We start from the raw sequence: 23,203 nt of genomic DNA, 5'->3' as shown, positions 1-23,203 counted from the left end.
AATATGCATACCTCTTGCCATTTCATCACCAAAATTTGGGAAGAAAGAGTGTTTTTAAAAAAAAAAAAAAAAAAGAAAAAGAAAAAAGGAAAAAAGAAAGCGCGCTCGGATCTGGAGCACATCATAAATTCATGAAGCTTTCTGAATGCTGTCAGAAACAAACACGTTTATGTAAACAAAGAAAAGCTGAAAGTGCGCTGCAAGAGAATTTTTGGATAGCGTGGAGAGCGTTAGTATTTACAATGCACCTGAGACTGAAGTCCATCGTGCAAGGTACTGCGCAAACAGCGAAGTCCTTCCACGTTGAATTTACCCACCGCAGACACCCCGAGCAGCACTCGTGTTACCTCCCGCTGCAGCACCCTGCCTCGCGGAGGGGAACGGAAATACCCAGGGACAGCCGGACACCGAGTGACCCCCATCAAGTTATCTCAGAGGACTTCTTTGCTTGTGATTTCTGCCTGCCCATCCTCACATGGGAACGGCTTCCTCTGAAATGCCAGCTGGGATACTCCCGACAGCGTGAAACCCAAGCATCTTCCACGCCACATAGAGCGCCACACGGCAACTCGCGCTCCCCAGCCTCCGTGGCGCTTAACGCGAGAGGATTTGACGGCAGTCGGGAAAGCATCTCCAATACCACCACATGCCAGCACATCAGCTGAGCCAGCGACAGGGGTAAGTGCTAATGCTACGCCCACAAATCAAGTCACCGCTTATCATTAACAAACATTAGTTACATTTAGGTGGGGGGGAGAAGGGGGGAATTCAAGTTCAGTGCGTTTAATTTGTTCAGCTGACAGCGTTTATTTCAGTGGGATGGCTCCTCATTCAGTGGGATTTTTCTTAAGGCCAGAAGATTTTAGTTCCGCTTGCTTCCCGCGGGAGGCTGGAGATTGCCACCTCCCCCTTGCTCCCCGGTCACACCTCCGAGACAGGACACATTTGCAGCCACCCACATGAGCAAGATGCATCGCCCGGCGAAGCCACCTCCCCATCGCGGCAAAACTCATGCTTCTTACCAACCTCAACCACTGCGGTCGGGAAGAGCAGCACCATGAGCTGTCACAGCCCAACGCTACGAGCGATGACACCCTTCGCTTCCTCCACCTTTCAGCAAAGGGACCTCCTGGGGTGGCTGCCAGCATGGGTCCCCTGAGCAGCCTGGCTTCAAGTCACATTTCTGAGGAGCTACGGAGAAGGGCAGGAGGACCCCAACTCAGTGTGGGGTCACCAGGGTGAAAAACTCCATCCCATAAGCACCAATGGCAAAACCCTATGGAGCCTAAAACTCGGCACAGCCCAAATCCCTGCCCTGCTCCGTGGTGCGCGGACTCGTCTCTCCAGGCTCTTTGAAACAAGGGAGTCCTCGCCCAGAGATGCTGTGGACATCAGACATCTGCCTGGGCTCAAAAAGCAACCAAAATCCATGACGGCTAACGCCTCACAGCAATTAAATAAACGGATGCCATCTCTGGCTCAGGAATGCATCCCTGATCCAAAAATCCTGTCTGAGACACAAACCGTGTCCTGGTCCTGGCAACCCTCTGCTCTGACCTCCTGCAGCCGCTCCTGGGCTCGTACCTTCCTCTCCACGCTGAGCTGCTTTAAACATGGAGATAATTGGACTTGAAGTGAGAGTCTTGGAGCACCTATGATTCCCAGTAATAAAATACAGCAAATTAATTGCACTTTATTGATATTTTTTTTTTAAAACGTAACTATTTTGGCATTCAGACCTCAAGAGACTCTATTGATCAGCCAAAGAGTCAGTTGTCAGTGAACAGAGCTTTGCGACCAAGCCTGACAAACTGAAGAAAATAATCAAAAACCCAAACAGTGAGTGATGTTGACTTCCCCATTTCAAATATACAAAGGAGGCTGTGGCATCAGTGACAGGAGATTTTTTTGAAGTGAAAAATGCTGCGGGGGGCAAGTCACACAGTTGCCTCCTACATTCCCCGCGAGCCCAACACTGATCACAGCAGCGAGGCATAAATCCAGAGCAGTTTCACCGATTTCAGAGGAGCTGCTCTAGATTTATAGTCATGGGAAGTAAAATCAGAATATCTGAAATATATTGCTGTAATGGATGACGGAGCAAGAGGCACTATAATAATTTCAGGCTTCGCCCCCCACCTCGCTGTCCCCCAAATCACATCGGTTTGGATGGTCAGCGCATAAAACGTTGCACTACTGTGGGGAAAATAACCTACATTTCAACCATTTGTGTGATCACATTCTGCAAATCTATTGTACAGTAGATAATACAGATCTTTCATTTTTGTTCCTGAAGAGCCTCTGCATAAGAAGTGCCTCCATATTACGTAGAGTGACACAGGGACACATAATAAAATGAGCATAATGTCTCTCCACCCACACCTCCCTGGAGCCAGCGTCTAAAAGCAACTCACAGGTCCTTCCTCACGCACAGATCCCCACAGCCCAAGTGCGTTCCACAGGGGCTGAAGTCGCGGGTTCCTTCGATATGCTTTGCCTGCCCTGGCCCCCCCCGCCCGCCGTCAGCAGCCAGCCCCGCGTTCCCACGCCTGCTCCAGGGTGCCCAGCGCTGGCCGGGCGCGAGGCAGGGGAACGAGCCGGTGAGATGGCAGCAGGCAGGAAAACAAAATATCCAGGTAATTCATCCAGGTCATTCACAGCATACCTATTCATATAACCTCGGAGACAGCTCCGCCGCCGCCAGCGAGGACGGCGGCCAAAACCCCTGCCTAGATGCCAGCAACAAACGGGGGCCTGCTGCCAGCAAGAGACATCCTCGAGCTCGGCGTGAGCGGCCTTCGGCTGCCAAACACACACGCACACCCTCTGCTCGCAGCCGCACGCACGCCAGCAGCCGGGCCGCCAGAGACCCGGGGACAGGAGAGTGATCTCTTAATTGGACCTTCACAAAGCTATTTAGGGGACCTGCCTGACAGGCGAGCAAATGCCACCCGCTTTGAAGAGACTGGAGGAACTCAGCCTGCTGCGCCTCCGGTCCCCGAAACACAGCCTGCCCAGAGCCCGCCCTGGCAAGGGGGAAGGGAGCGAAGGCAAATAAATAGAGAAAAATGGCAAGTGCCCAACACGACCGTCTGTGTGAGCTGGGAGCTTTGCAGAGATGGCAGCACCGCGGCATGACTCATGCAGGTGTCTCTCCCGTCTGCAACAACCCAAACCAAGATGTGGTTCATTAACCCCTGTAATCCGGAGGAGAAAAGCGACTTGGGGCACAGCGAGCCACAGGAAGGTCAGCAGAGCCCCAGAGAGGGGCATTCCCAGGTGCTGCCACCACTTGCCTCTTTCGGAAGAGATTTCCCCAGATCCCAAACCCCCCTCTCCACACACAGAGGTTGCTGCGGTCCACGCCAAGGGTGGGACAGGGCAGGGGCAGCGCTCCGCTAGGAATGCAAAGGGATGCTACAGCCTAAATGAGGAGAAAGAGGCGCAGGCTGGGGACGGATTCGTTATTCACAGCTTGAGCTGAAAGCGCCCGGCGAGTTTCTAACGCGCATGTTGTGCAGGGAGGCATTCAGAGAGCAGGGGAGGGACGGGTACGACGGTAGGTTTGCAGCCACAAACTGTTTCAAAGTGGGTTTCCATATGTTTAAGCACTCAGAGCGCTGGAAGAATTACACCCACAGCCCTCTCTCACCATGGTAGCTACCCACACAGGAGGAGACGGGAGGGGGGGAATATCAAAGAAAAGATTATCATTAATGTGTCAAAGCAATAAAAATAAAAAAAGAGAAAAAAAACCACACAGAAAACCTGCTCCTTTGCTGCTCTTAACTCTCCCCAAATAAAAGGAGAGCTTCAGGGAGCACAGGGCGTCGTGCTGGCAGCTGAAAACCATCGCTCCGCCGGGGCAGCGCTGACCGCAGGCAGCTCGTGCCCTGCATGCCGTGCTCAGTGCCCCACTCCCCGCACCCCACTTTCTGTGCCCTGCACCCCAAACCTCACACCCCACACTGCGCCCCACTCCCCATGTACTGCTCAACAGGATCTCCAAGTGCCCCCGTGGTTGCACGCCCCCCAGGGCAAGGAGGGAGATGGAGGGCAGGGGCAGGCAGTGCTTTTTAGGGGAAGCAGAGCAAGGACCCCCTTCTGTCCATCCTGTCTGTGTGTCCCCAAGACTGATGCTTCTTTCCTCACAAATTGTTCCCACTGTTCCTGCAGGGACCTTTCCTGAAACGCTTCCCTACCACAAGGCATTCCCTGTGCCTTCCCCAGGAACGACAACTGCTGCTTTTACCCCTCCCACGGATCACTCCTTTTTCACCTAAAATCCTTGCATTTTGGCATATATCTGAAGCCTCGGTGAAGTTTCCCCAGCAGCCCAGGCTCTGTGCTATGGCCAAATGCAAGCATCATCCCGAGCAGCAGTAAAGGCAAACGAATCGCTGAGCAACTTCAGCACCGATGCACCTTAATTAATTTGCTTTTAACAACCCCTATTTATTAAGAACAACATCTGCCAGGGAGCTCACACGAGCAAGAGGAGAAAAACGTGCCAGGAGAGAAGTCCTGCAAAAGACTTTCCCAGGGGCAGCGCTCCGTCTTGCCACCCTGGGGGTGAGCATTTCCCTGGCAAACACCCGCAACCGGGACCCAAAAGGCTGCTCCCGAGTTCAGCTGGGGGAAAAAGAAGAAAAATAAAAGGAAAAAAAAGCAGAGATGCTCCACGCCACGCTCTCTCAAGCCGCAGGCGTGCTGCCTGGCAGCTGGGCGCGATTAGGAAATCCCACCTCAGCTCACCTAAGGGCCTGACCCTGCTCCCCACCAGCCGATGGAAACCCACCCTGCTTAAAATTAAGCGCAGGAAAGGCGGCCCAAGCGTTATTTTACGGAAGAGATTTAACTCCTGTCCACCTTTCCCCCCCGCCCACCCGAGGGCAGCCAGGGGTGGCGAGGAGCAGCGCGGGGTCGGGAGCCCCGTGGGAAGCCCCAGCCCCGCGACCCTTCCCCGGCCCCCAACTCCCCGGGAAGCCCAAACTTTTCCTTTTTCCCCCCAGCCCGGCAGCGGCCGGAGCCGCGGGGCAGCCCCCGCGGCAGGGAGCCGGGAGCCCGCTACACGCGTGGGGGGACAGGCAGGGAGGCGACTTGTGGACGCAGCGGGGGGGAAGGGGGGGGGGGCTGCCGCGGTGGCGATGGATGGGGACAACTTTGCGCGCCAAAGGGAGGTGGATGTGCGTGTTTCCCATCCGCGGGCGCGCAGGGCAGCGCGGAGCGCCCGGTCTTTGAGGGGCGGAGGGGGGGCCCGCCGCCCTCCGCGGCCACGTCGGCGGGAGGGCTGGGAAGAGAGAAACAGCTATAAAGTAAAAACAAGAGGGGATAAACAGAACCAAAAAAAAAAAAGAGATTTAAAAATAAAATAATAACGGCCAGGGGGTCGGGGCGGCGCGGCGGCACTGGGGGTTACCTCGGCACAGGAGCAGCAGCGGCGCCAGGAGCAGCGCGGGGCCCCGGGCGAGCATCCTCTTTGTTCCATGCCCAGAAGTAGTCATGGTGCTGATTTATTTGGAGAGGGGCGGCTTAACGGGGCGGGGGGGGGGCGCTGGGGGTGTCGCGGCGGAGCCGCTAACCACTCCCCCCGCGCCTGCCCGCTCCCCTCCGCTGCGCGGCTCCCTCCGTCCGGCGGCGGGGCCGGGCGCCCCGCGGAGGAGGGGGTGGGGGGGGTGTCCCCACCGGCCCCCCGCTCACCGCCGCCCCCGCCGCATCGCCGCCCCGGGGCGGGGGGGGGGGGCAGCCGGCGCCGCCCCCGCCCGCCGCGGCGGCGGCAGCAGCAGCAGCAGCAGCGCTCCCCCGGGGCAGGCGGGCGCTGTGCCGGGGGCTGCGGCGGCGCGGACGGACGGACGGACGAACGAACGAACGAACGAGCCGGGGCTGGGCCGGGCCGGGCGGGGGCGGCGCCGCCGGGCTCACCTGCGGGGGGGTCGGGGTGGTGGGGGGCTGCGGTGCCCCGGGCCACCGCCGCCCGGACACACGACTCTCGGGGGGAATGGAGGGGTGGGGGGCAGAGAAGCCCCGTGTGCCGTTTCCTGCACGACCCCCCCACCTTGTTGGCGGCCCGGAGAAGTTTCTCGCCCGCGGTGGGTTGGGACCCGCCCGAGGCCGGGGCGCCCCGGAGCCGGGCCGGCACCCCCGAGCCGGGGGAGGCGGCGGGGCGGGCGGGGGGGGGGGGGGATCCCTCGGCGGCCGCCGAGCGCCGGGAAGAGCACGGCTCCCCCCTCGTGGCCGCCGCCGTCAGTGCGCGGAGCCGACGGCAGCGGGGGTGGGGGGGGGGCAGAGGGCTGGGGGCGGGGGACATCGGGGGCTGCAGGGAGCTGGGTGCGGGGGGGGGCCACCGGGGGCTGCAGGGAGCTGGGGGAGAACATCGGAGCGACGAGAAGGCTGGGTGCGGGGGGGCAGAGCTGGGTGCTGGGGGGTGCAAAGGTGAGCACAGGGGTGGGCACAGGGCATCCAAAAAGGTGCACAAAGGGGTGTACAAAAAGGTTTGCGGAGGGGCATCCCGAGGCGGGTGTGAAGGGATGCAGACGGGAGGCTGCCCAGGGCACCCACAGGAGTGCGGGGGGGGGGGGGGGGGGAGATGAGGGGCACAGGGGTCAAGGAGACAGGTGAGCTGCATTCCCCTACCCCCGGTGTGGGTTGCATTAAGTGGTGCTTTAATTACGAAGCCAAGTGCTGCCTGTCATGTGTACACCTCTACCCTTGAATCCAGAAATAACCCACAGCTGGAACCAATATTTCACTGAAAATAAACTCAGCCCTTTAAAGCTGGGAGTTGTTACCGTGATGGCAATAAAAACAGCGAGGTAGGGAAAGAAAAGGAGAGGAAAAACTAAAAAACCATCCCCTTGGGTTCTTCTGCAGTTTTGCAAACATGTCTCTGAGTTTGATTTTTTTCCCTCCCTGCATAAACAAGCTTTTATGTAGTACTTGCTGTAATCTTGTTTGTCTCCATAACCACTCCTATGAATGTCATAAAAAATTTAAGTCTAATATTTTACCACTCCACACAAACAGAAATGTGAATAAATCCTTATCTCCCATGTAGGGAAAAGTATGGTGGCATGAGAGTCAGGCACAGAGAAATCAAACTCGGGAGGGGGAACTTGGTCCACACGGGTGAAAAAAAAGCCCAAGAGAATGCAAAGATTTTGTTTCCTCAAAGAAGGGAAAACTAATAAAAAAAGAGCTGCGGTAATGAAGATCATCTTGCTGTCTGCTCTTGGTACTTGATATAATAAAATAGAACATGAACATTTAGCTGCTAGCAGAACTTGATGATCCAAAATAAGTTAATTATGTACTTTTAATGTCCCCGTTTCTTTCAGGGGGGAAACACTGGGCTGCCCCTGCCCTTGGCGGGCTGCTGTGAGCCCATGTGCAGCGCACCCACGGGCACGGGGTCCTGCCGGCTGCGGGCGCCCAACTGAAACGTCTCCTGCTCTGCTTCGCTTTGGCTAAAACTGCGGAGCCCGAGGAATGCCGGGCCTGTTTCTGGGTGTTTGGGGAAGCTCCCCGTGGGCCAAGCGCTGCTAAACACCGCGGGTCTCTTTGCAGGTTTGTGGCACCGTGAAAGAAGGGTGCCCAGGGGGGTGGGAAGGCGAAGGGCATCCCAAGGGTGTGCGCAGGGGACTGCAAAGGGCAGCCAAAACCCTCCACGAGCTTCTCCCTGCCCTTGCGTGCTCAGGGGCAGCAGCTCAGGGAGGTGGGGGGGTTACAGGTGCCCAGGCCTGTGCGCGGGCATGGGTCAGTAGAGACATCTCTCCCCTGCGGCTCAAAACCAGAGAGAACCCCCAGCTGGGATACCCTGGGCCAGCGCCTTCTCCTGTCCCCTTCGCTTGGCCTGCGCACAGCCTCGACCACGACCTCACCTTTATGGCAGCACTGGAGAGCATTTAGACTTTATTCCAGCGCTGCTACGCATTTTTAAGTGTGATTTTATAACCAACCTTTGAAAGAAAATCCAAAGTGAGAAGTTTTGCAGCCTGAAAAAGTGCCGACAAGGGATCCGTCCTACCCACATAGATCCAGGTACATTGGCCAAGAGGCGCTCGGCCCCAATCCTGTTGGCTGCAGTCAGGACGAGTCCGGTTAAGGCCTTTCCAAACCTGTGCTTAAGATGAATATTAAAGCTGTACTGATTCATCGTGTGCCTCTCAGCCAAATAAAACAGTAAGATCCTCTCCCTCCTCTACAAAATGCTTTAATGCTTTTATTGTCTTTTAATGAAGGTTAATGTAATTCAGGTGAAAATGAACTGGAAACAAATGTTGGGTGATGTCTACAGATGAAGGTGGTTGCTCTGGCATTGCCCTCTCTCCTCTTCCTGCAGGTTTGCTTGTTTGTGTTGCAAGAAACAAACCATAACAAAATAAAATACAAACAATAATAAACTCTTCTGAAGGTTTTGCCACTGAACACTAGGGACCGTGTACAAACAAACAGGTGAAAACAGAAGTTATCACAGAGAAAGGGTGTCGGAATTAGAGGTTTTCCAGCACAGAAAGCATGGTGCGGGACGAGCCCAGGGCAGAGGAGCTGCTCCCATCAGGGGGGCTGCTGGGGGCTGCTGCGGGTGTTTCAGTGGGGGGGATAAAGCCCCCGGAGAATCTATCTGATCACTAACCATAAGGGCAACCGGGATTTATTTCCCTCGCTGAGTTTAAAAGAGGAGGTGGGAGAAACCAGAAGGCGATCGCTGGGGAATACAAAAAGCATAAGGAAGGATTGCAAAGGGATCAACAAAACCAATGGTGAGGGCTGATGAAGCGCAGCTTCCTCATCAAAGCAACAGGACAATAAATGCTCATTGACTGAGTTTGCACAATTCAGCGGAGCTTCTGGTTTCTGTATCAGCTGCTGAGCCGTTCCCAAGCTCCTTAGCTGGCTTACAGCGTGGCTTGTCTTTTCCCATCTTCTTCTGGTGCGAGAGCAGCAAAAGCCAAGCAAGGAGATGCCGCCGAGACAGCCGAGCCGCCCGGAGCCTGTCGGTGCCATAATCTGGGTCTCCCATATGCGATCCTCAAAATAATTCTTTTCCCAAAAGGAGATTTTCTTTCAAGTTATTCTGGTAGGATGTTGCTATACTTTCTTGGTGCCAGCGTGATTTTGCACACAGAGGTAACCTGTGTTATGGAAGACTTGAAAGACTTCGCAGCATTACGGAAAGCTGTTGGTTTTTTACATCACTCAAATGTCAAAAGACCGAAGGTTTCGGGAGCACCCTTAGGTAAACAGTGAGGACGAGAATTTTAAAGATGTCTTAGCAGATCAGGAGGCAAAAACTCATCTGGGAGATAAAGAGAGGTAAGGTTGGAGGCCAGATCCTGAGTTGTGTTTAGACACTTATTTCCTGGAGGGAATAAGGAGCCCGAGTGCCCCCGGGGCTCTGTACGGCACACAGGGGATTGCAGAAATGCCATTGCTTGGGATAAATTTGACTCTCGTGGTCACCACAGACTCAAAGCAGGCTGACAAGGAAACCCTTCTCTGGGAAGGCTGGGGGTCCCTCCCTCTCAGCACTGGGCAGTGGGACCTCCCCATCCTCATAGAGTGGTTTGGGTTGGAAGGGACCTTAAAGCCCACCCTGTGCCACCCCCTGCCCTGGGCAGGGACACCTCCCACCAGCCCAGGTTGCTCCAAGCCCCGTCCAACCTGGCCTTGAACCCCTCCAGGGATGGGGCAGCCACAGCTTCTCTGGGCAGCCTGGGCCAGGGGCTCACCGCCCTCACAGCAAAGAATTTAATCTCATCCGAACGCCCGGCACGGTGGTACTGCCACCCCACTGGGGTGAAACCCTGGGGTGACACCTGCTCCAGGCTCGAGACCCGGCCGGTGGCCATCACTCCTGCTGCCCTGCGCAGCTGGACTTGAGGGCAGGGGAGGGAGGATCTGCAGCGAAGGATCTGCAACATCACCCTCAGAATCGGAGCGATATCTGGTGAGGGGGGGCAGAAGTTGAATATTCTCTTATCCCAGCTTTTTCTCTACCAGTGTTTAACAATGATGGGAAAGAATTACGTTTAGTTACCCTTTAAGGTGTGTAGCAGTATTTGAAAGCTCCCCATAGTTTTTATCACTTCGTACCCTTGTGGCCAAGCTCAGTAGATCAGCATTTATAATAAAAGTCTGCCAGACCTAAAACCAGCTCGGTGATTCCAAAAAAAAAACAACCGCAACCCTGATTTGTCCTAAAACTGCTGTTCTGGGGATCACTAAAGCAGCTTGTGAATCCAGGTCTGCAAAGGATTTTGGCTGGGGGAAAAAAATGGTAACATCTAAATATCTTTGGTGCTTTTGAACGGAATATTTTGATTTTGTACGTTGAGCAGCCTTTGGAAATCAACCTTAGGTATTTATTTAGTTTTAAGTACAAAGGAGGAGATAACAGGAAAGCAAAACACTTTCTTCCCAGCTGGACAAGTCATGTCCCGCAGTGCACTGTGAAATCAGAGGGGCTGCATTCATCCGGGCATCAGGTGCCTCTAAAACAAGGAAAACTGTGAGCGGCTCTGGAAAAAGGCAATAAAAGCAGATCCCGTCTGCGATGCGGGGAGCGTCGGTGCCATGACCTGCGGTAAGGTCCCCTGGCAGCCGGCGAGCCCGGCTCCGTGGCTGTCCCCAGGGGACTGCCCTGACCCACAGGGCAAGATTGGGAAGAAACTGCTATTTTAGCTGGTGGATTTGCCGCTACCGAAACCCGCCGTCCGCTGCCCGAGGGGTGGGAAGAGGCTTTGACGTGACTGGGATGAAAGTTGCTCCTGTTTTAGCATCTCCTCCTTTGAGGGATCGGAGCTTGCAGTCAAATGAGAGCACCTTGTCCTATAGCTCGTATGGGGCTTCAGATTTAACTCTGGGAGAGAAACCGCAGCAATGAAGAGAAGCAAAACTTGGTTCCCATGGACATCCCCACGGATGTCCCCATGGCCCTGCGGCCATCACAGCGAGCGGTGCGGCACGCTGTGAGAGCCCAGCGCCACGGTACTCGGGGCAGGGATGCCGGGTGGGAACATGAAATGCTGCCCCCAGTCTGCTCAACCTCGGCTATTAATCGGCACCACTGGGAGCTGCAAATCAGCCGGCTGGTTTTCTTGCAAGAAGGCGCCCGAGTGCTGCGTGCAGAGAGCAGACAGCCAGAAACTCTGCCAGTGCTGCCATCTGGATCCCTGAGAAAGCCTGGTTCATTTAGAGCATCATTAAGGCGTGCTGTCCCATCAAACCATGTCTGCCGACTGCTTGCTTGCAAGTTGCAAGAAAGAGTGTTAGCTCCAGGTCAGAGAAAACCCATATTTTGCAAAAATATAATTGCATCCATTTTGCAATGTTGGAAAACACTGGGGTAATGAATCCGTGGTCTGTAGGACTGAGGCCGGTACGTCGCTGGTGGCCGCTGGTATAGAAGTTACTGCCAGCAGCCTTGGGATGCCCTGTACCTGCTCCGTAGGTCGTTGCACTCTACCTAGAGCAGATCCCCAGCATCACAGTCCCCATTTTACAGGTGGAGAAGGGCATCGGCATTACTATTTAGGGCTACTTTGAAGAATTCCAAGCCCCATGAGCTGTCCTTCCCCCTCTACAGGAACTTCACCACCTGCACCACAGCTTGTGTCATGGCACCCCCGATACAAAAAATGGGGTCCTCTGAGGATGTCCCCTCTCTGGTCACCGGCATCGGACGCATTGGGGGAAACCAAAGGGCCAAGGGTGGAGAAGGAGCCGCCGCTCGCCTGGCAGCGTGGGGCCGGTGAGTCACGGAGGTGAGTGATTCACCCAGCATCACGCAGGGAACCTGTGAGCAAGGCAGGAACCGAATCAGGGGTGGGTTGTTTCGGGTTTTTTTGCTTTTCATCATCTTGTCTCTCTCATTATCCTGAAAGCCTCTTCCCAGAGGTGGAGGGGGCTTTGCTTGCCAGAAGGGAGCGGGTTAATGACTCCCAGGGGGAAAATCACGGAGCGGTGGGAATTGCGGTGCCCCGCTGCAGCCGAGCACCTGCGGAGACTAAAAGGTGATGAATTGCCGTAATTTCTGCTCCCTCCTTTACCTGCGTTTAATTAAATTGGTTTAAGACAGGTCTGAGCGGGAGACTGACTGATTTCTCTCTGTGTAATTTAAAACACCTGTACGGGCCGGGGGCGGGGGATGCTTGGCAAAACCCGTGTATCCGTGTGCCAGGTTGAAATGCCCGGGTCTGGCAGCTGCGAGCGACCGGCCAAGACCCCCCAGCTCCACACCACCAGCAAAGGGGACAGGGCTTGGGCACCCGGTCCCTGGCCCCACCACGACGTCTCCTCTTTTCCCCTGGTTGAGGAAGCACTGGAGAGGGCGAAGGCAGGATCAGACCCAGAGAAATGGCCTATTTATTTATGGCAAGAAAGGGGCTTTGCTCCTGCGACTCTGCGAGCTCGGAGGGCTGGGGAGGGAGCGCAGGAGGGTTCTCAGCATGGCTGAGCCTGTGCCGGGGGCCAGAAGGGTGCCAGATGGAGCGGGACCACGGTTGATCCTGCACCCCAGGTAGTGGAGAGCACAAAAGGGCTGGGGGACGAGTGTTCATTGTCCCTCGGGCTCCAGCCAGAAATGCTCAAAGGACGGAGCGCAAAATCCCCTGCCTCCACCAAGTCAAGCTCACACAGTCACGGGGAGCTCACAGGAGCCTGGGAGCTGCTCAGCCCTGGGGAAAAACAGAACAAAGCCCCTACAAAAAAAAATAAAGAGAAGGAGAGCGTGCGCTTTGTGCGTGCGTTGTGCTTCTCCCAGCAGCCTGGGGCTCTCGCAAGCCAGCGTGGCTGCAGAGGGTTTTCATGCTGCACCAGCCCAGCTCGCACCCCATCCTTCCTAAAAATGCCAAAAACCATCCCCCAGCGCTGCACCCTGATGCCCCGAGACGCCGCTGTGCAAGGACAGGCCTGCACGGAAACCTCCGGGTGCCGAAGGATTTTGCGGGGTTGCTGTCGCTAGGCTGGGCGCAGCTCGGCACGAAGCAGGCGGGCAGCCCGCAGCAAGTGCCAGCATTTGCTCAACAAAAGGACCAAACTGGTACTGGGACACTGCGAGCGCAGGAGCGAGAGTCTCAGCGAGCTGGTGTGACACACTGGCGTGGGAAGGAGGAAAAATGAAGCGGAAGGAGTTAATCTCAGATGACACCAGATGCTCCATCCCTGATCTCTGCCCGCTAGGAAAGCGTTTTTCAAGGCACGACACAGTTCCCCAGAAAAGCAGCCCCAGGTTTGGGATGCTGAGGTCAGAGGAAGGGTTGGGTTAGGTGAAAGGCCTGATCCGGTTCCCATTTCCACCGGGAGAAGTTTCACGGCTGACCTCGGGAGAAGCAGGGCTGGGACCCACCTCTGTACTTCAGACCTTGGGGGAGAGAGGGACACAGACAGATCATTGGGGGGCAGACGTGCGAATCGTTGAAGGGAGCAACTTCCATTATGTCCTTATTAGGGGCAAATTGTTATCCCGACTGCAACCGGCTGCGTACGCCGGCTCGGCACGCAGGTGCTGGATGTGGCTCCCTCCATGAGGCGCGCAGTCGGCGGCACAGCGTGTGCCCGCAGCGATTTGCAATACGCATCTTCAGGCGGCACACGCTTTCCTAAGCATATCATCTACTTCTCGTGAGCCAACTTAATATCTTTAAGAAAACAACAGGAGCCCAAGGCCTCTTGGAAATTCATATCATAAAGCATCCTTTGATTATTCTTTCTTTATTTTCCCTAATAGCCAGTCAGAAAAAGCATTCTTTAAGGAAATAATTGTTTATGAAGAAAATCAGTCGTATGCCACGTAGATGCTGTTATTTGCATAATTACGAGGAACCTGATTTTATCTCTTAGCTTTGTCAAAATGAAGACAAATTATCTCGTACCGTGGTTTGGTTGCATCATTTTCTGATGCCTGTGAACTGATCAAAACACGCAGCCCCGTACCTGTGGTGAACCCGGGGCTGTGACTGGTCCATCAGGTGGCTTTCATTTACCGCTTGGGACCGCGGCCGGGATGCAAAGACGAGCCCCGAATCTGCCCTTTCTGAGAAACCTTCTACTCTCCTCCCAAAAGCCACCAAACGGCGGGTCGCAGGGATGCCTGCTTTGAGTTTTCCCTGCAGAGCAAAGCAGTGATGCTTAAAAGCAGCGGGGGGCATCGCTCCCCACTGCAGGGCACAGGGCCCGTGGGCATGGGGACAGGAGGGACACGGCCATGCCCGGAGGAGGATGAGGAGCTCAGCCCCCGATACTATGTGCAACAGGACCAGCGGATGCTCCTGTGCGCCTCAAGCATTCAAGACTCAGTGTTCCACGGAAAACAAAACCAACCCAAAAAGTGGAGTGTTTTCCACGGAGGTCACAGCTGGGAAAGTTCTCAGGTAACTCTGTCACCAAAGAGTTGCTAAAAACAGGAGTCAGGGAAAGCTACGTGCCTGCCGGCTCATTAAAACAGTCTTTGTGCTCCAGAAATGCATATAAAAGACGCGCACAGGACCTGTCATTCTTACAGATATCTTCTCTTATGTTTGCTCATTCTCAGCTAAACTAAGAAATGCCTGAAGCCGTCAAAGGGGCTGTTTCAAAGGCAGCCTGGAGACAGAAAGGGAGCAAGCGGGACCTGCAAAGCCTCGCTAATCAAGGGAGGGGGATCCGCCTGGTTTCCTCCCTCCCCGAGCGCGGCTCATGCTTGGGCTTTGAAGACCTGTCATCTGTGACGCCGCTTTGCTTCAACATTTATACAGAGAAATTTTTGCCTGGAATATATATTTTCTTTTCTTTTTTTTTTGCTCCAAACCAGCCCGCCCACCCTTCACCTAGCAGCACAGCTCTGGGATCTCCGAGCGGGAGCATTCCAGAGCCTTCAATAAAAGGTAGGGGAGGTGGCCCGGGTGCCAGGACCACGTCCCCACCCCAGGCCATCACCTCTATAAACAGAGGGATTGTTTTCACAGCGCAAGGGCCAGGCAGGCTGAACACCGGGATCTTTAGAAATTCAGGTCTCTCTAAATGAAAAGGAGAGACTTTTGCCCCCAGGAGCACTACAAAAATTAATGGATATTATGACTGTAACTACTTGAATCAAATGCAAAGCCATGTGTCACGCAGCCCTTTTACCATTTTAGCAGCTTACTACAAGCCTGTTTACATCTGTCCCTGCCTGATTTAAGCCCAGCAGGAATAAAACTAATATAAAGTGAGCAAAGTGAATTAGGAATTGAGAGAGATGCTCTTAAGGCGACTTGTCCAAGTCGCATTTAGCTGAGAATGAGCAAACGTAAGAGAAGATATCTGTAAGAATGATGCTCCTGGCACCGGGCAGGAGGGTCCCGCTGGTGTTTGGAGGCTCAAAGCCCAGCAGGTACCAGCGGGAGGCCCAAAGGCACAAACCCAGATGCATCCCAGCCCCAGGACCTGTTGCTTTGTGCCCGGTGTCACCTGTGCCGTGCGGGCAGGGGACATCCCCTCGCACCACGGAGGTGTCCCCGCATCCCTCCGAAGCCCCTCAGGCTCCCCCGGCTGCAGCACAGGGTCAGGTCAGGGCAGAGAGAGTGGAGTGAAAAATGCCATCAGGATGCGCCTGAAGCGAAAAGCGCGTTCCTGCAGCAGCCCCAGATGCAGACGTTAACGCCGGGTGTGTTCATTAAGCTGAACAATGCCTTCGGATGGTGTTTGAAGAGCTGATGGAGCTGCCTGTGGCGTGAAAGGCAGAGGTGTGAGTTTTCTGCCGTTCTGCGCCGTTGCCATCTTTAATCTCAAGCCGCTCAGCGCGCTGAGCGCTGACACCGTCCGCCGCCCGGCTGGCAAACACGGCTAATTAGAGACGCATCAAAGGGGGTTTGCGGAGCAAAAAGCGACTGTGGGTTCGCTGTCTGCAGTGGGGGATTTGTCTCTCAGACAGGACGAGTCACTCCTCTCCCCGTTCCTGCACGGAACGAGGTCCCCAGCTGAAATTTTAAGAGATCGCGTTAACAGATCACCAAAGTCATCCGTCTGTCAGGGATGGGTTTGGTAGACAACACTTCGCAGGGAAGCAGCACGGATTTGGGCTGGCACACAGCTCCATCGGCCCATTGCGCTTGCCAGGGCAGCAGCGTTTTATGAATTACTTAGAGGTAGTTGCCATCCCTGGGCTGGTTTAATATTTGATTGTGTTTGCATCGGTCAGACGCAGGACAAGATCCCAGAGACATCAAAGTCCGGGGATGAGCCCTGTTAATGCCACCACTTAAGTTTGCTACGGAGCCACGACTTTGCTGCTTGTCCCTGCGATTTAGATGTGATGCTCATGACGTGCGAGTGGAATTATTCATACCAAATCATTCCTCCTGCCCATATTAGCTTCTGGAAGAGGTTGCAGCAAATCCACCGGACCATACGAGCCAAGAGCTGCTGCTAAGCAGCTACTTAACAGAAGCAGATCCGAGAGCTACGTGGCAAAGGGGAAGCCAGGCAAAAAAGAAAGCTCTGGATTATCCAAAAATCACAGTAAACCCAGCTGCTGTGCAGGGCTGAAAGTGCCCAAAACCTTTGTCCTGCCAGAGCAGCCCAAACTGACGTCTGGCAGCCCAAAGCCTCCCAAACACCCATCCCCGGAGGGAGACAGCTCAGCTCTTCCCCCCTCTGCCAGGAGCAGTTTTACCTTTCAGCTGTCATCGGGGCACGGCCCCGGTGTGCTCATCCCTCAGAGCACCAGCCGGGTTGGATCTAGATGACCTTTCAAGGTCCCTTCCACCCCAAACCACCCTATGACTGCATAATGTGGGTTGCCGCTGCAAACCTCACAGAAATTGGCATGTTGAATCCTTTTCTCAAGGAGTTTTCCTTAACATCACGTTGGCCTCGTCTCTGGGTCCAACGTTACCGAGGCAGCAGCGCCAGGGGGCCGCGGGCAAAGCCTCTGCGGGTGATCGGAAGCCCAGAAGAGCTGAGGGGGTGAGGCTCTGCCCTCCACAGCCCCTACACCATGAGACCTCAGGCGAGCCCGGTGCAGCAAGGGCTGCTCCGCCTGGTTTCAACAGCTCTCGCCACCCCCCGGCAGCTCTTCCCTGCCCGGCAGAGGCGGCACAGCAGGATTTGCCGCTCAAGTATTTTCGCAAGGTGTCTTAAAACCAGATTTCTCTGGAATTCGGAGGAGATAAAGAGCCATTAGGCCAGGGCTGACCTCCTGGCAGCGGGGCAGCACGGTTTATGCTGCAGGACAAGGGCTTGGCCAGGGGCCAGTGCCTTGTTAAACCCGGGCAACCCGGGTACCTGGACCACGCGTTTCTGACGTACCAAAAGCAAAACGATTGATTTTTATTTCTACTTTAATAAACGAGTGGGAAATTTCCACTGCTTAGATCAGGAGATGCTCTGAATATTTATGTTATTGTTCACCAATTGAAAAAAAAAAGAAAAAAAAAAAAAGAAGTGCTATAAACGAACGTATTTGGAGACCCAATTTGAGTGGCTCATTACAATTAGATCAAGCTAATTGCCAGTCTTGTATTTCATTTGGCAACTTGTTAAGCTAATTGAACAAAATAAAACTAATGAACAATTATAATGAAGTTTATAATTAGACCATTGGAAAAAACTCAGTGTGAGAATATTTAAGGCATAATGAATGTTCAGGAGGTTGGGGTGGGGGGGGAACAGGAGATGTCAGTAAATCATGCCACACTCTCCCACCGAAACACTTCCTCCCAGGAGCTGAAGCTCTTGCCATGCTATCTATTCCCAAATTATGTCAACCTGGTGCTTTCTTAACTATTAATTACATTAATGTCCTTAACGCACACACACATAGCATCTATGGTGATCCTAAGCACAGGAAGGAGCCTGCTGGCGAGGCAGCTCAGAGCTGGACATTGTCTCACCGCTCTTCTCAACTCTGTCTTTAAAATACGAATCAGAGTCTCTATTGAGGATGGGTCTATAATGCTAGAACTGAAAAAACAAGCGCATGGTACAGACAGAAGAGTCCACAAAACCCCGACAAGCTGTTCTATCATGCCAATACACAAACCCGCCTTTCCAGTTCAGGATCCAGGGAGGCAGAAGTGGGCAAGAACAACAAAGAGCAATGCTCTCCGCGTGGTTAGAGCCATTTTTTAAAAATAGTTATCTTCATTGCATTGAATTTCCACTTATATTTGAATAAACCCATTCCAGCTTCCTTTTACCCCCTGCTCCTGAAACACGAAAAATTAAATACCATAAGACACAGCATCACCTTTCGGAGTTTCAATTTACAGGGTTCAAGCACGTACCCACTGGAACCTAACAGAATTGTCACATCAGGCTCCGCACAGCCTAAAAACTTCTTTTCCTCCAGTTTATGCATGAAAGTAATTATTTCATATAGAACTCAGCGGGACCTGAGGTTTTGCATTGGGGAATAAAGGCAGAAACTCTTAAACCAGGGTGGGAATGTATTCAGCTTTTTCTCTTGGATACGTAGAGGTTTCCTCTACTTCTCGTGCCCTGAAAGCAAGTGCTGGTTTTCAGCAGGAGCTGGTGGTGCCGCGTGCGGTAACTGCACAAGGCAGGGAGGAAGCACACGTGGTCCGGGTAGACCAAAGGGTGGGAGATGAGGAGAATCATCACCGGAGAAATTAAACAGTGTGGCACTGCGCACACTCACTATTTGTCACCACTGTAACCTCAGCCCGGAGCTCTGGTGACGATAACTTTCCTCTTCCCATTTAAAGCTGCTATACTTTTCTAAAGATTAAGCTAATCAACTGATGCAGGAAAAAGTTTTATTTTTATGAGCTATCAAAAAATCTCCATTCCTCCCTCCCCAGTTTTAATTCCAGCTCCATTAGGGGAAAAAAAAAAAAAAAAAAATCTCTGTTCTTGCAGCCGTGTCTCAATATTTTTATGCCATCAGAACCAGCTGTCATCTTTTCAATCTAATTACAGGTTTCTCCAGGGGAGCGGGTGATAACATCCTGGTATCAGTGTGGGTTTGGAGCTGTCTTTGGCACTCTCCGTTTCATCACCTTACCAGCAGCCTTGTTTGGGGTTTTTTCCTGCAGGTGTCTTTTCATCTGTCGTGCTGGAACTGCTGGCACAAAGACGCTGGGGCCAGGGCTGCCCTCCCCTGGGTTTGTGCTGCTCGGAGCCGGGTCCGGTCCCACTTCAGCACAGGCAGGAGAGAGTTTCGGAGGGGAGGATGCAGGGAGCAGGGTGCTATGGCTGCCTGCCCCCCTCCCCGCTGCAGAGATGCAGGGTTTTGTTGAGGCTGCATCACCTGCAAACCTGCCACTTCTTCCTTACGCTGGCTCCCGGAAGCCCGGGGGGCAGCGCTGCACAAACACACAGTACGAGACAGCTGGGGCCCCCAAAAGTATTACCTGACCAGAGCCAGGTGGAGGAAGGACATACATATCATCAGTCCAAACATACAGCCACAGCACAGATGGAGCGAGCGGCAGAATCAGCCGGAGAGGGGATGAGCTGAGCTCTCCCCACGCTGCCCAGAGCATCCATCCTCCCTCATCCCGGGCAGGACAGGGGGGCTTCCCCTCTGAATCCAAATCCAGCTGCCACCCAGCAGCATACGTAACCCCCGCAGGTTACAGGCGTGGATTATTCTCATTACCCCAACCCAGGCAATACCTGTATTTTTTTTGTCCATTGCATGAAGTTAAAGAGAAATCCCTCTGTGTGCTTCCCCTCTTTGGCAAAGCACCTGGATAAAAAACTATCGGGCCTTTTCTCCCCTTCCCCACCAGCCCCAGCGATCCAAACTCACACCAGCAGAGTTCAGTAACGCCTTTCCCCACCGCACATCCTGAGGACGGAGGGCTGCCAGGCCGACCTCTCCCCCTGCTTCCTCCCAACCAGCTCAGCACTGGGTAACCACCACCGGGGCCGCGATGGTGGCTCACGTACACCTGCAGGGCTTTACACGGGATTGTGCGGGTCTGGGCATTTCCTTCCTCATTTCCCTCCACGCGCGCGCACACCCTCTGGTAATAAAATGGCTCGGGAAACAGGCACAAACCCTGAAGCGAAGCGTGAAATAGGCTCCATGATTCCAGATAGCCAGGCCCGTTTAAAGCCTTGCTTGGCATTTGCATTATAAGAACAAATCCTGTACAAGAATCTCTCTTCATGCTTTATACTCCTGCATTAATTCATGAAGTGTCATGTATCTAGCATATTTTATTATACATGAGAACTAGGCAAATTAAAATTCTCAGTTGAATATCACATTTGCACACTCAAGGCCACCTCCTTAGGCCCCGTCGAGGCTTAGAAGTCACGCCTGTTTTAACTCGGCTCACCTTTTAAACCAGGTTAGTTAAACTAGCACAATGTTCATAGTTTTCTTTACGTAATTTATTTCAATTTAGCTTTAACCTCTTTGTAGCTAATAGAAGCTGAAAAGAAATACATCAGCTTTAAAGGGAAATAAATGCACTGCCAGAGAAGTTAACTGCGATTGAGTTCTTTAGGTGCAGCCACCCACTTGCTGAACTGCCAAGACAGTCCGTGCCTGTCCCAGTCCCTTCATCCGAGTGCCCACCAACCAGCTGCCCCAGGTAAATCCCATCAGTTTAAAATCCACTGCAAATGAAGGAAATCATTCCTCATGTTGGTGAGCTCCTAAAAAACACCTTTTCTGGGCAATGAAAGATGCCACCGACCCAGGCAGAGTTTGAGAGGTGTAACAGCACTATAAGCAGAATGGCACTCTCCTCCTCTGTCTGCTCGAGAAAGAGCCTGAGATAAACCCTGCTTTTTAGAGAGGAAAAACCGCCGTCAGGCTAAGCTAGAACTTAATAAAAATGGGGCTGCTTGAATGTGATCTTAGAGTTCTTGTCCCCATTGAGGTCAAGAGAAATGTATCAGTTCAGTGAGTTATCATTTAAATGAGACTAGGTTTTGCATATAGATTCCAAAAAAAGAATAAAAATCTATTTTCCAAAGTACCGAAGCCCAGCTGAACAGGCATCTCCTGGGAACAGGCGTTCAGCTGCGGGCTCTTGAGCATCACAGCACCCAACGACTGCAGGGAGCGGAGCACCGCTGCGACCCTCTCCTTTGGCCCTGCTGTCCCCTGCCCCAGACACACACATCCCTACCCATCCACGCTGAAACCCTCACACCGCCACTGACTCCAGCTCTCCCCTCGGCCAGCTCTTACTGCTCAGCTTAGCACTGGCTCTTGTAAGAGTCATCTCCTCCCTCCAAAGGGTGGTGTTTGAGCCATTATCCATAATGCTGCAGCCAGGGCTTTGGAGAACAAGGTAATATAACCAAGCCATGTTTCTAATGGCATGCAAACCATACAGTGAGATGAAATACTCTCCTGTTCCTTGGCAAAACACAGGCTGCAGATCAACAGTCTAGAAATCTCTTTGTAAAGCTAGAACAGAAAACACACCAGAATATACCCATCAGTGGGACCGTTACCCTGCAACAACCAATTCTTCCTTTAAATCACTACAGAAGAGGGAACAAAACTGGAAAAGGGACTTTTTTTGAGCAGACTCCTCATTAGTGATGTAAATCTCTACATGTATATTTTAATACTATATTGTAAACTAATTAATGATCCTGGAGATCATGTTTTTTCCAAAGGACATTATCCTTTCAGCTAGAATCTCAGGCTGAATGCTGATAAGCCTCTTGAACTTTGCAAAACCACTTGTCAAAAGTAGTAAGATGAGAATTCGTTAAGGTCTTCTAATTAAGAAGTACGAGGTCCAATTAAGCTTTCACTAATGTGCTACATAACCCAGTTAAACAATGGCAGGCCGAGGATTTTCCCACCCCCACCAATGCTGTTTTATCACTTAAGTTCAGCTCCGACCGGTGGTTTGGAAGAAGTTCTCTGGCCATCAGAAGCAATGATGAGAAATTGTGTGGACAGCTGCAGCCTGCTACATTAATACTTTGGGACATCTTATTGTTCTGCAACTGAAATTGTTCTGAGACGCTCTTTGACTCACTAATAGCATTTCAGAGACTGCTTCCCTCTCCTTTGCATAACAGATTCACTCCCGCTTTGCACACAGATCATGTAGAGCAAGATGCTCAAACTGATGTTGATTATCTCATTATTTGAATCTAAAAAGGCCCCTAATTCCCACCAAGGCAAATATGTGCGTTCTCATCAGCTCTAAGGCTGCCGTACTGGACCACGGCCACGCTTCACAGCGATGCGTACCCTGATTTTATTTCTGGAAGAATACAGTGTGTGACACATAGCTTCCTCTTTCTACAAAAGATGTAGAAAAAAATTAAGTTGCATCTGGTTGCTGTTTAAGACCTGATTATTTAAGAGCTAAAAATATCTTCCTCACGAAGGGAGGAAGATGAGCCAAGCATTTTTGGATTTATCATCTCAGCTCTGTAGATCACAAGATCCAGCCAGAAGACAGGAAACCAGTAACAAGTTAGAAGATTTAAGTGTTGAAATTGCCCAATGCAGAGCTCCAAAGATCACCTGTAAGACGACCAAAGCCTTCATACGTACTGAAACATCTCTGATCAGAGCCTCAGAGCCTCAAAGGCAGACAGAGGTTAAGTGCTCAATAAAGTGACCCACTAGAAGGAAGGGAAGTGCAGAAACAGAGAAATAAAGTGTTATTGAAAACAGCACTCCTTCCAAATCAATGTCTGTTCCGTGCTCTGACCCAAGCACGAAATTGCACCAGGCAATTTCAAATACCTTAGTTGACAAACTTGTCTTTCCCACCTCACCCAAGCTCTTGTACCTCTGAGCACCAAGGAGACAAATCTCAGAACTTAAGGGTCTGATCTCCTGCCGCTCCTGCACTCGTGCTCCACCATCCTCAGCCTTCTCCAGCAAAGGTCTCGCTCCTTCACAGAACTGCTCACTATCCACCAGCCTTCTCCTCCCTCAGCAGCCTGTCGGGCAGCCAAGATTCACGCACCGTCTAGGAAGGCATTTAGTAACTCTGTCTTGATATTGAGCCACCCCAAAGCCCTGGTGCGTGCCAGCCGGAGCTGCGCTTAACAACAGGAGGACCATGGCAGCACCTGCATCCAGGGACGCTATATGGGGAAGACCATTCCCAAATATCTTCCACATCCACCACCTGGACACCATCTCCCTGCCAGAGTATTCCCTATAGACACCGGTGTCCCCAAAACCCTCCAGTTTTGTCTCAAGAACAAACTGCTACACTGGTAGTCCTTACTAATGCATTTTAAATATTATTTTAACACCCATTTACCTGTGTGACTGACT

General features: G+C 52.8%; 1 protein-coding gene across 1 annotated transcript in view; it reads right to left on the bottom strand.

Annotated features, from left to right (window-relative positions):
* The window catches only part of TMEM132B (transmembrane protein 132B), a 254,428-nt gene extending 248,885 nt beyond the window's left edge, over nucleotides 1-5,543 (bottom strand). Inside the window, exon 1 of the mRNA XM_054219948.1 lies at nucleotides 5,420-5,543. Coding sequence (XP_054075923.1) covers nucleotides 5,420-5,504 — 85 coding nt within the window. The 5' untranslated portion in view covers nucleotides 5,505-5,543. The remainder of the gene's footprint in view (nucleotides 1-5,419) is intronic.
* Between the last annotated feature and the right edge of the window lie 17,660 nt (nucleotides 5,544-23,203).

Source organism: Rissa tridactyla, chromosome 13 (genome assembly GCF_028500815.1).
Source record: "Rissa tridactyla isolate bRisTri1 chromosome 13, bRisTri1.patW.cur.20221130, whole genome shotgun sequence".
Taxonomy (NCBI): domain Eukaryota; kingdom Metazoa; phylum Chordata; class Aves; order Charadriiformes; family Laridae; genus Rissa; species Rissa tridactyla.
Note: the sequence above shows the minus strand (reverse complement) of the source record. Positions and strands in the feature narration are given on the sequence as shown.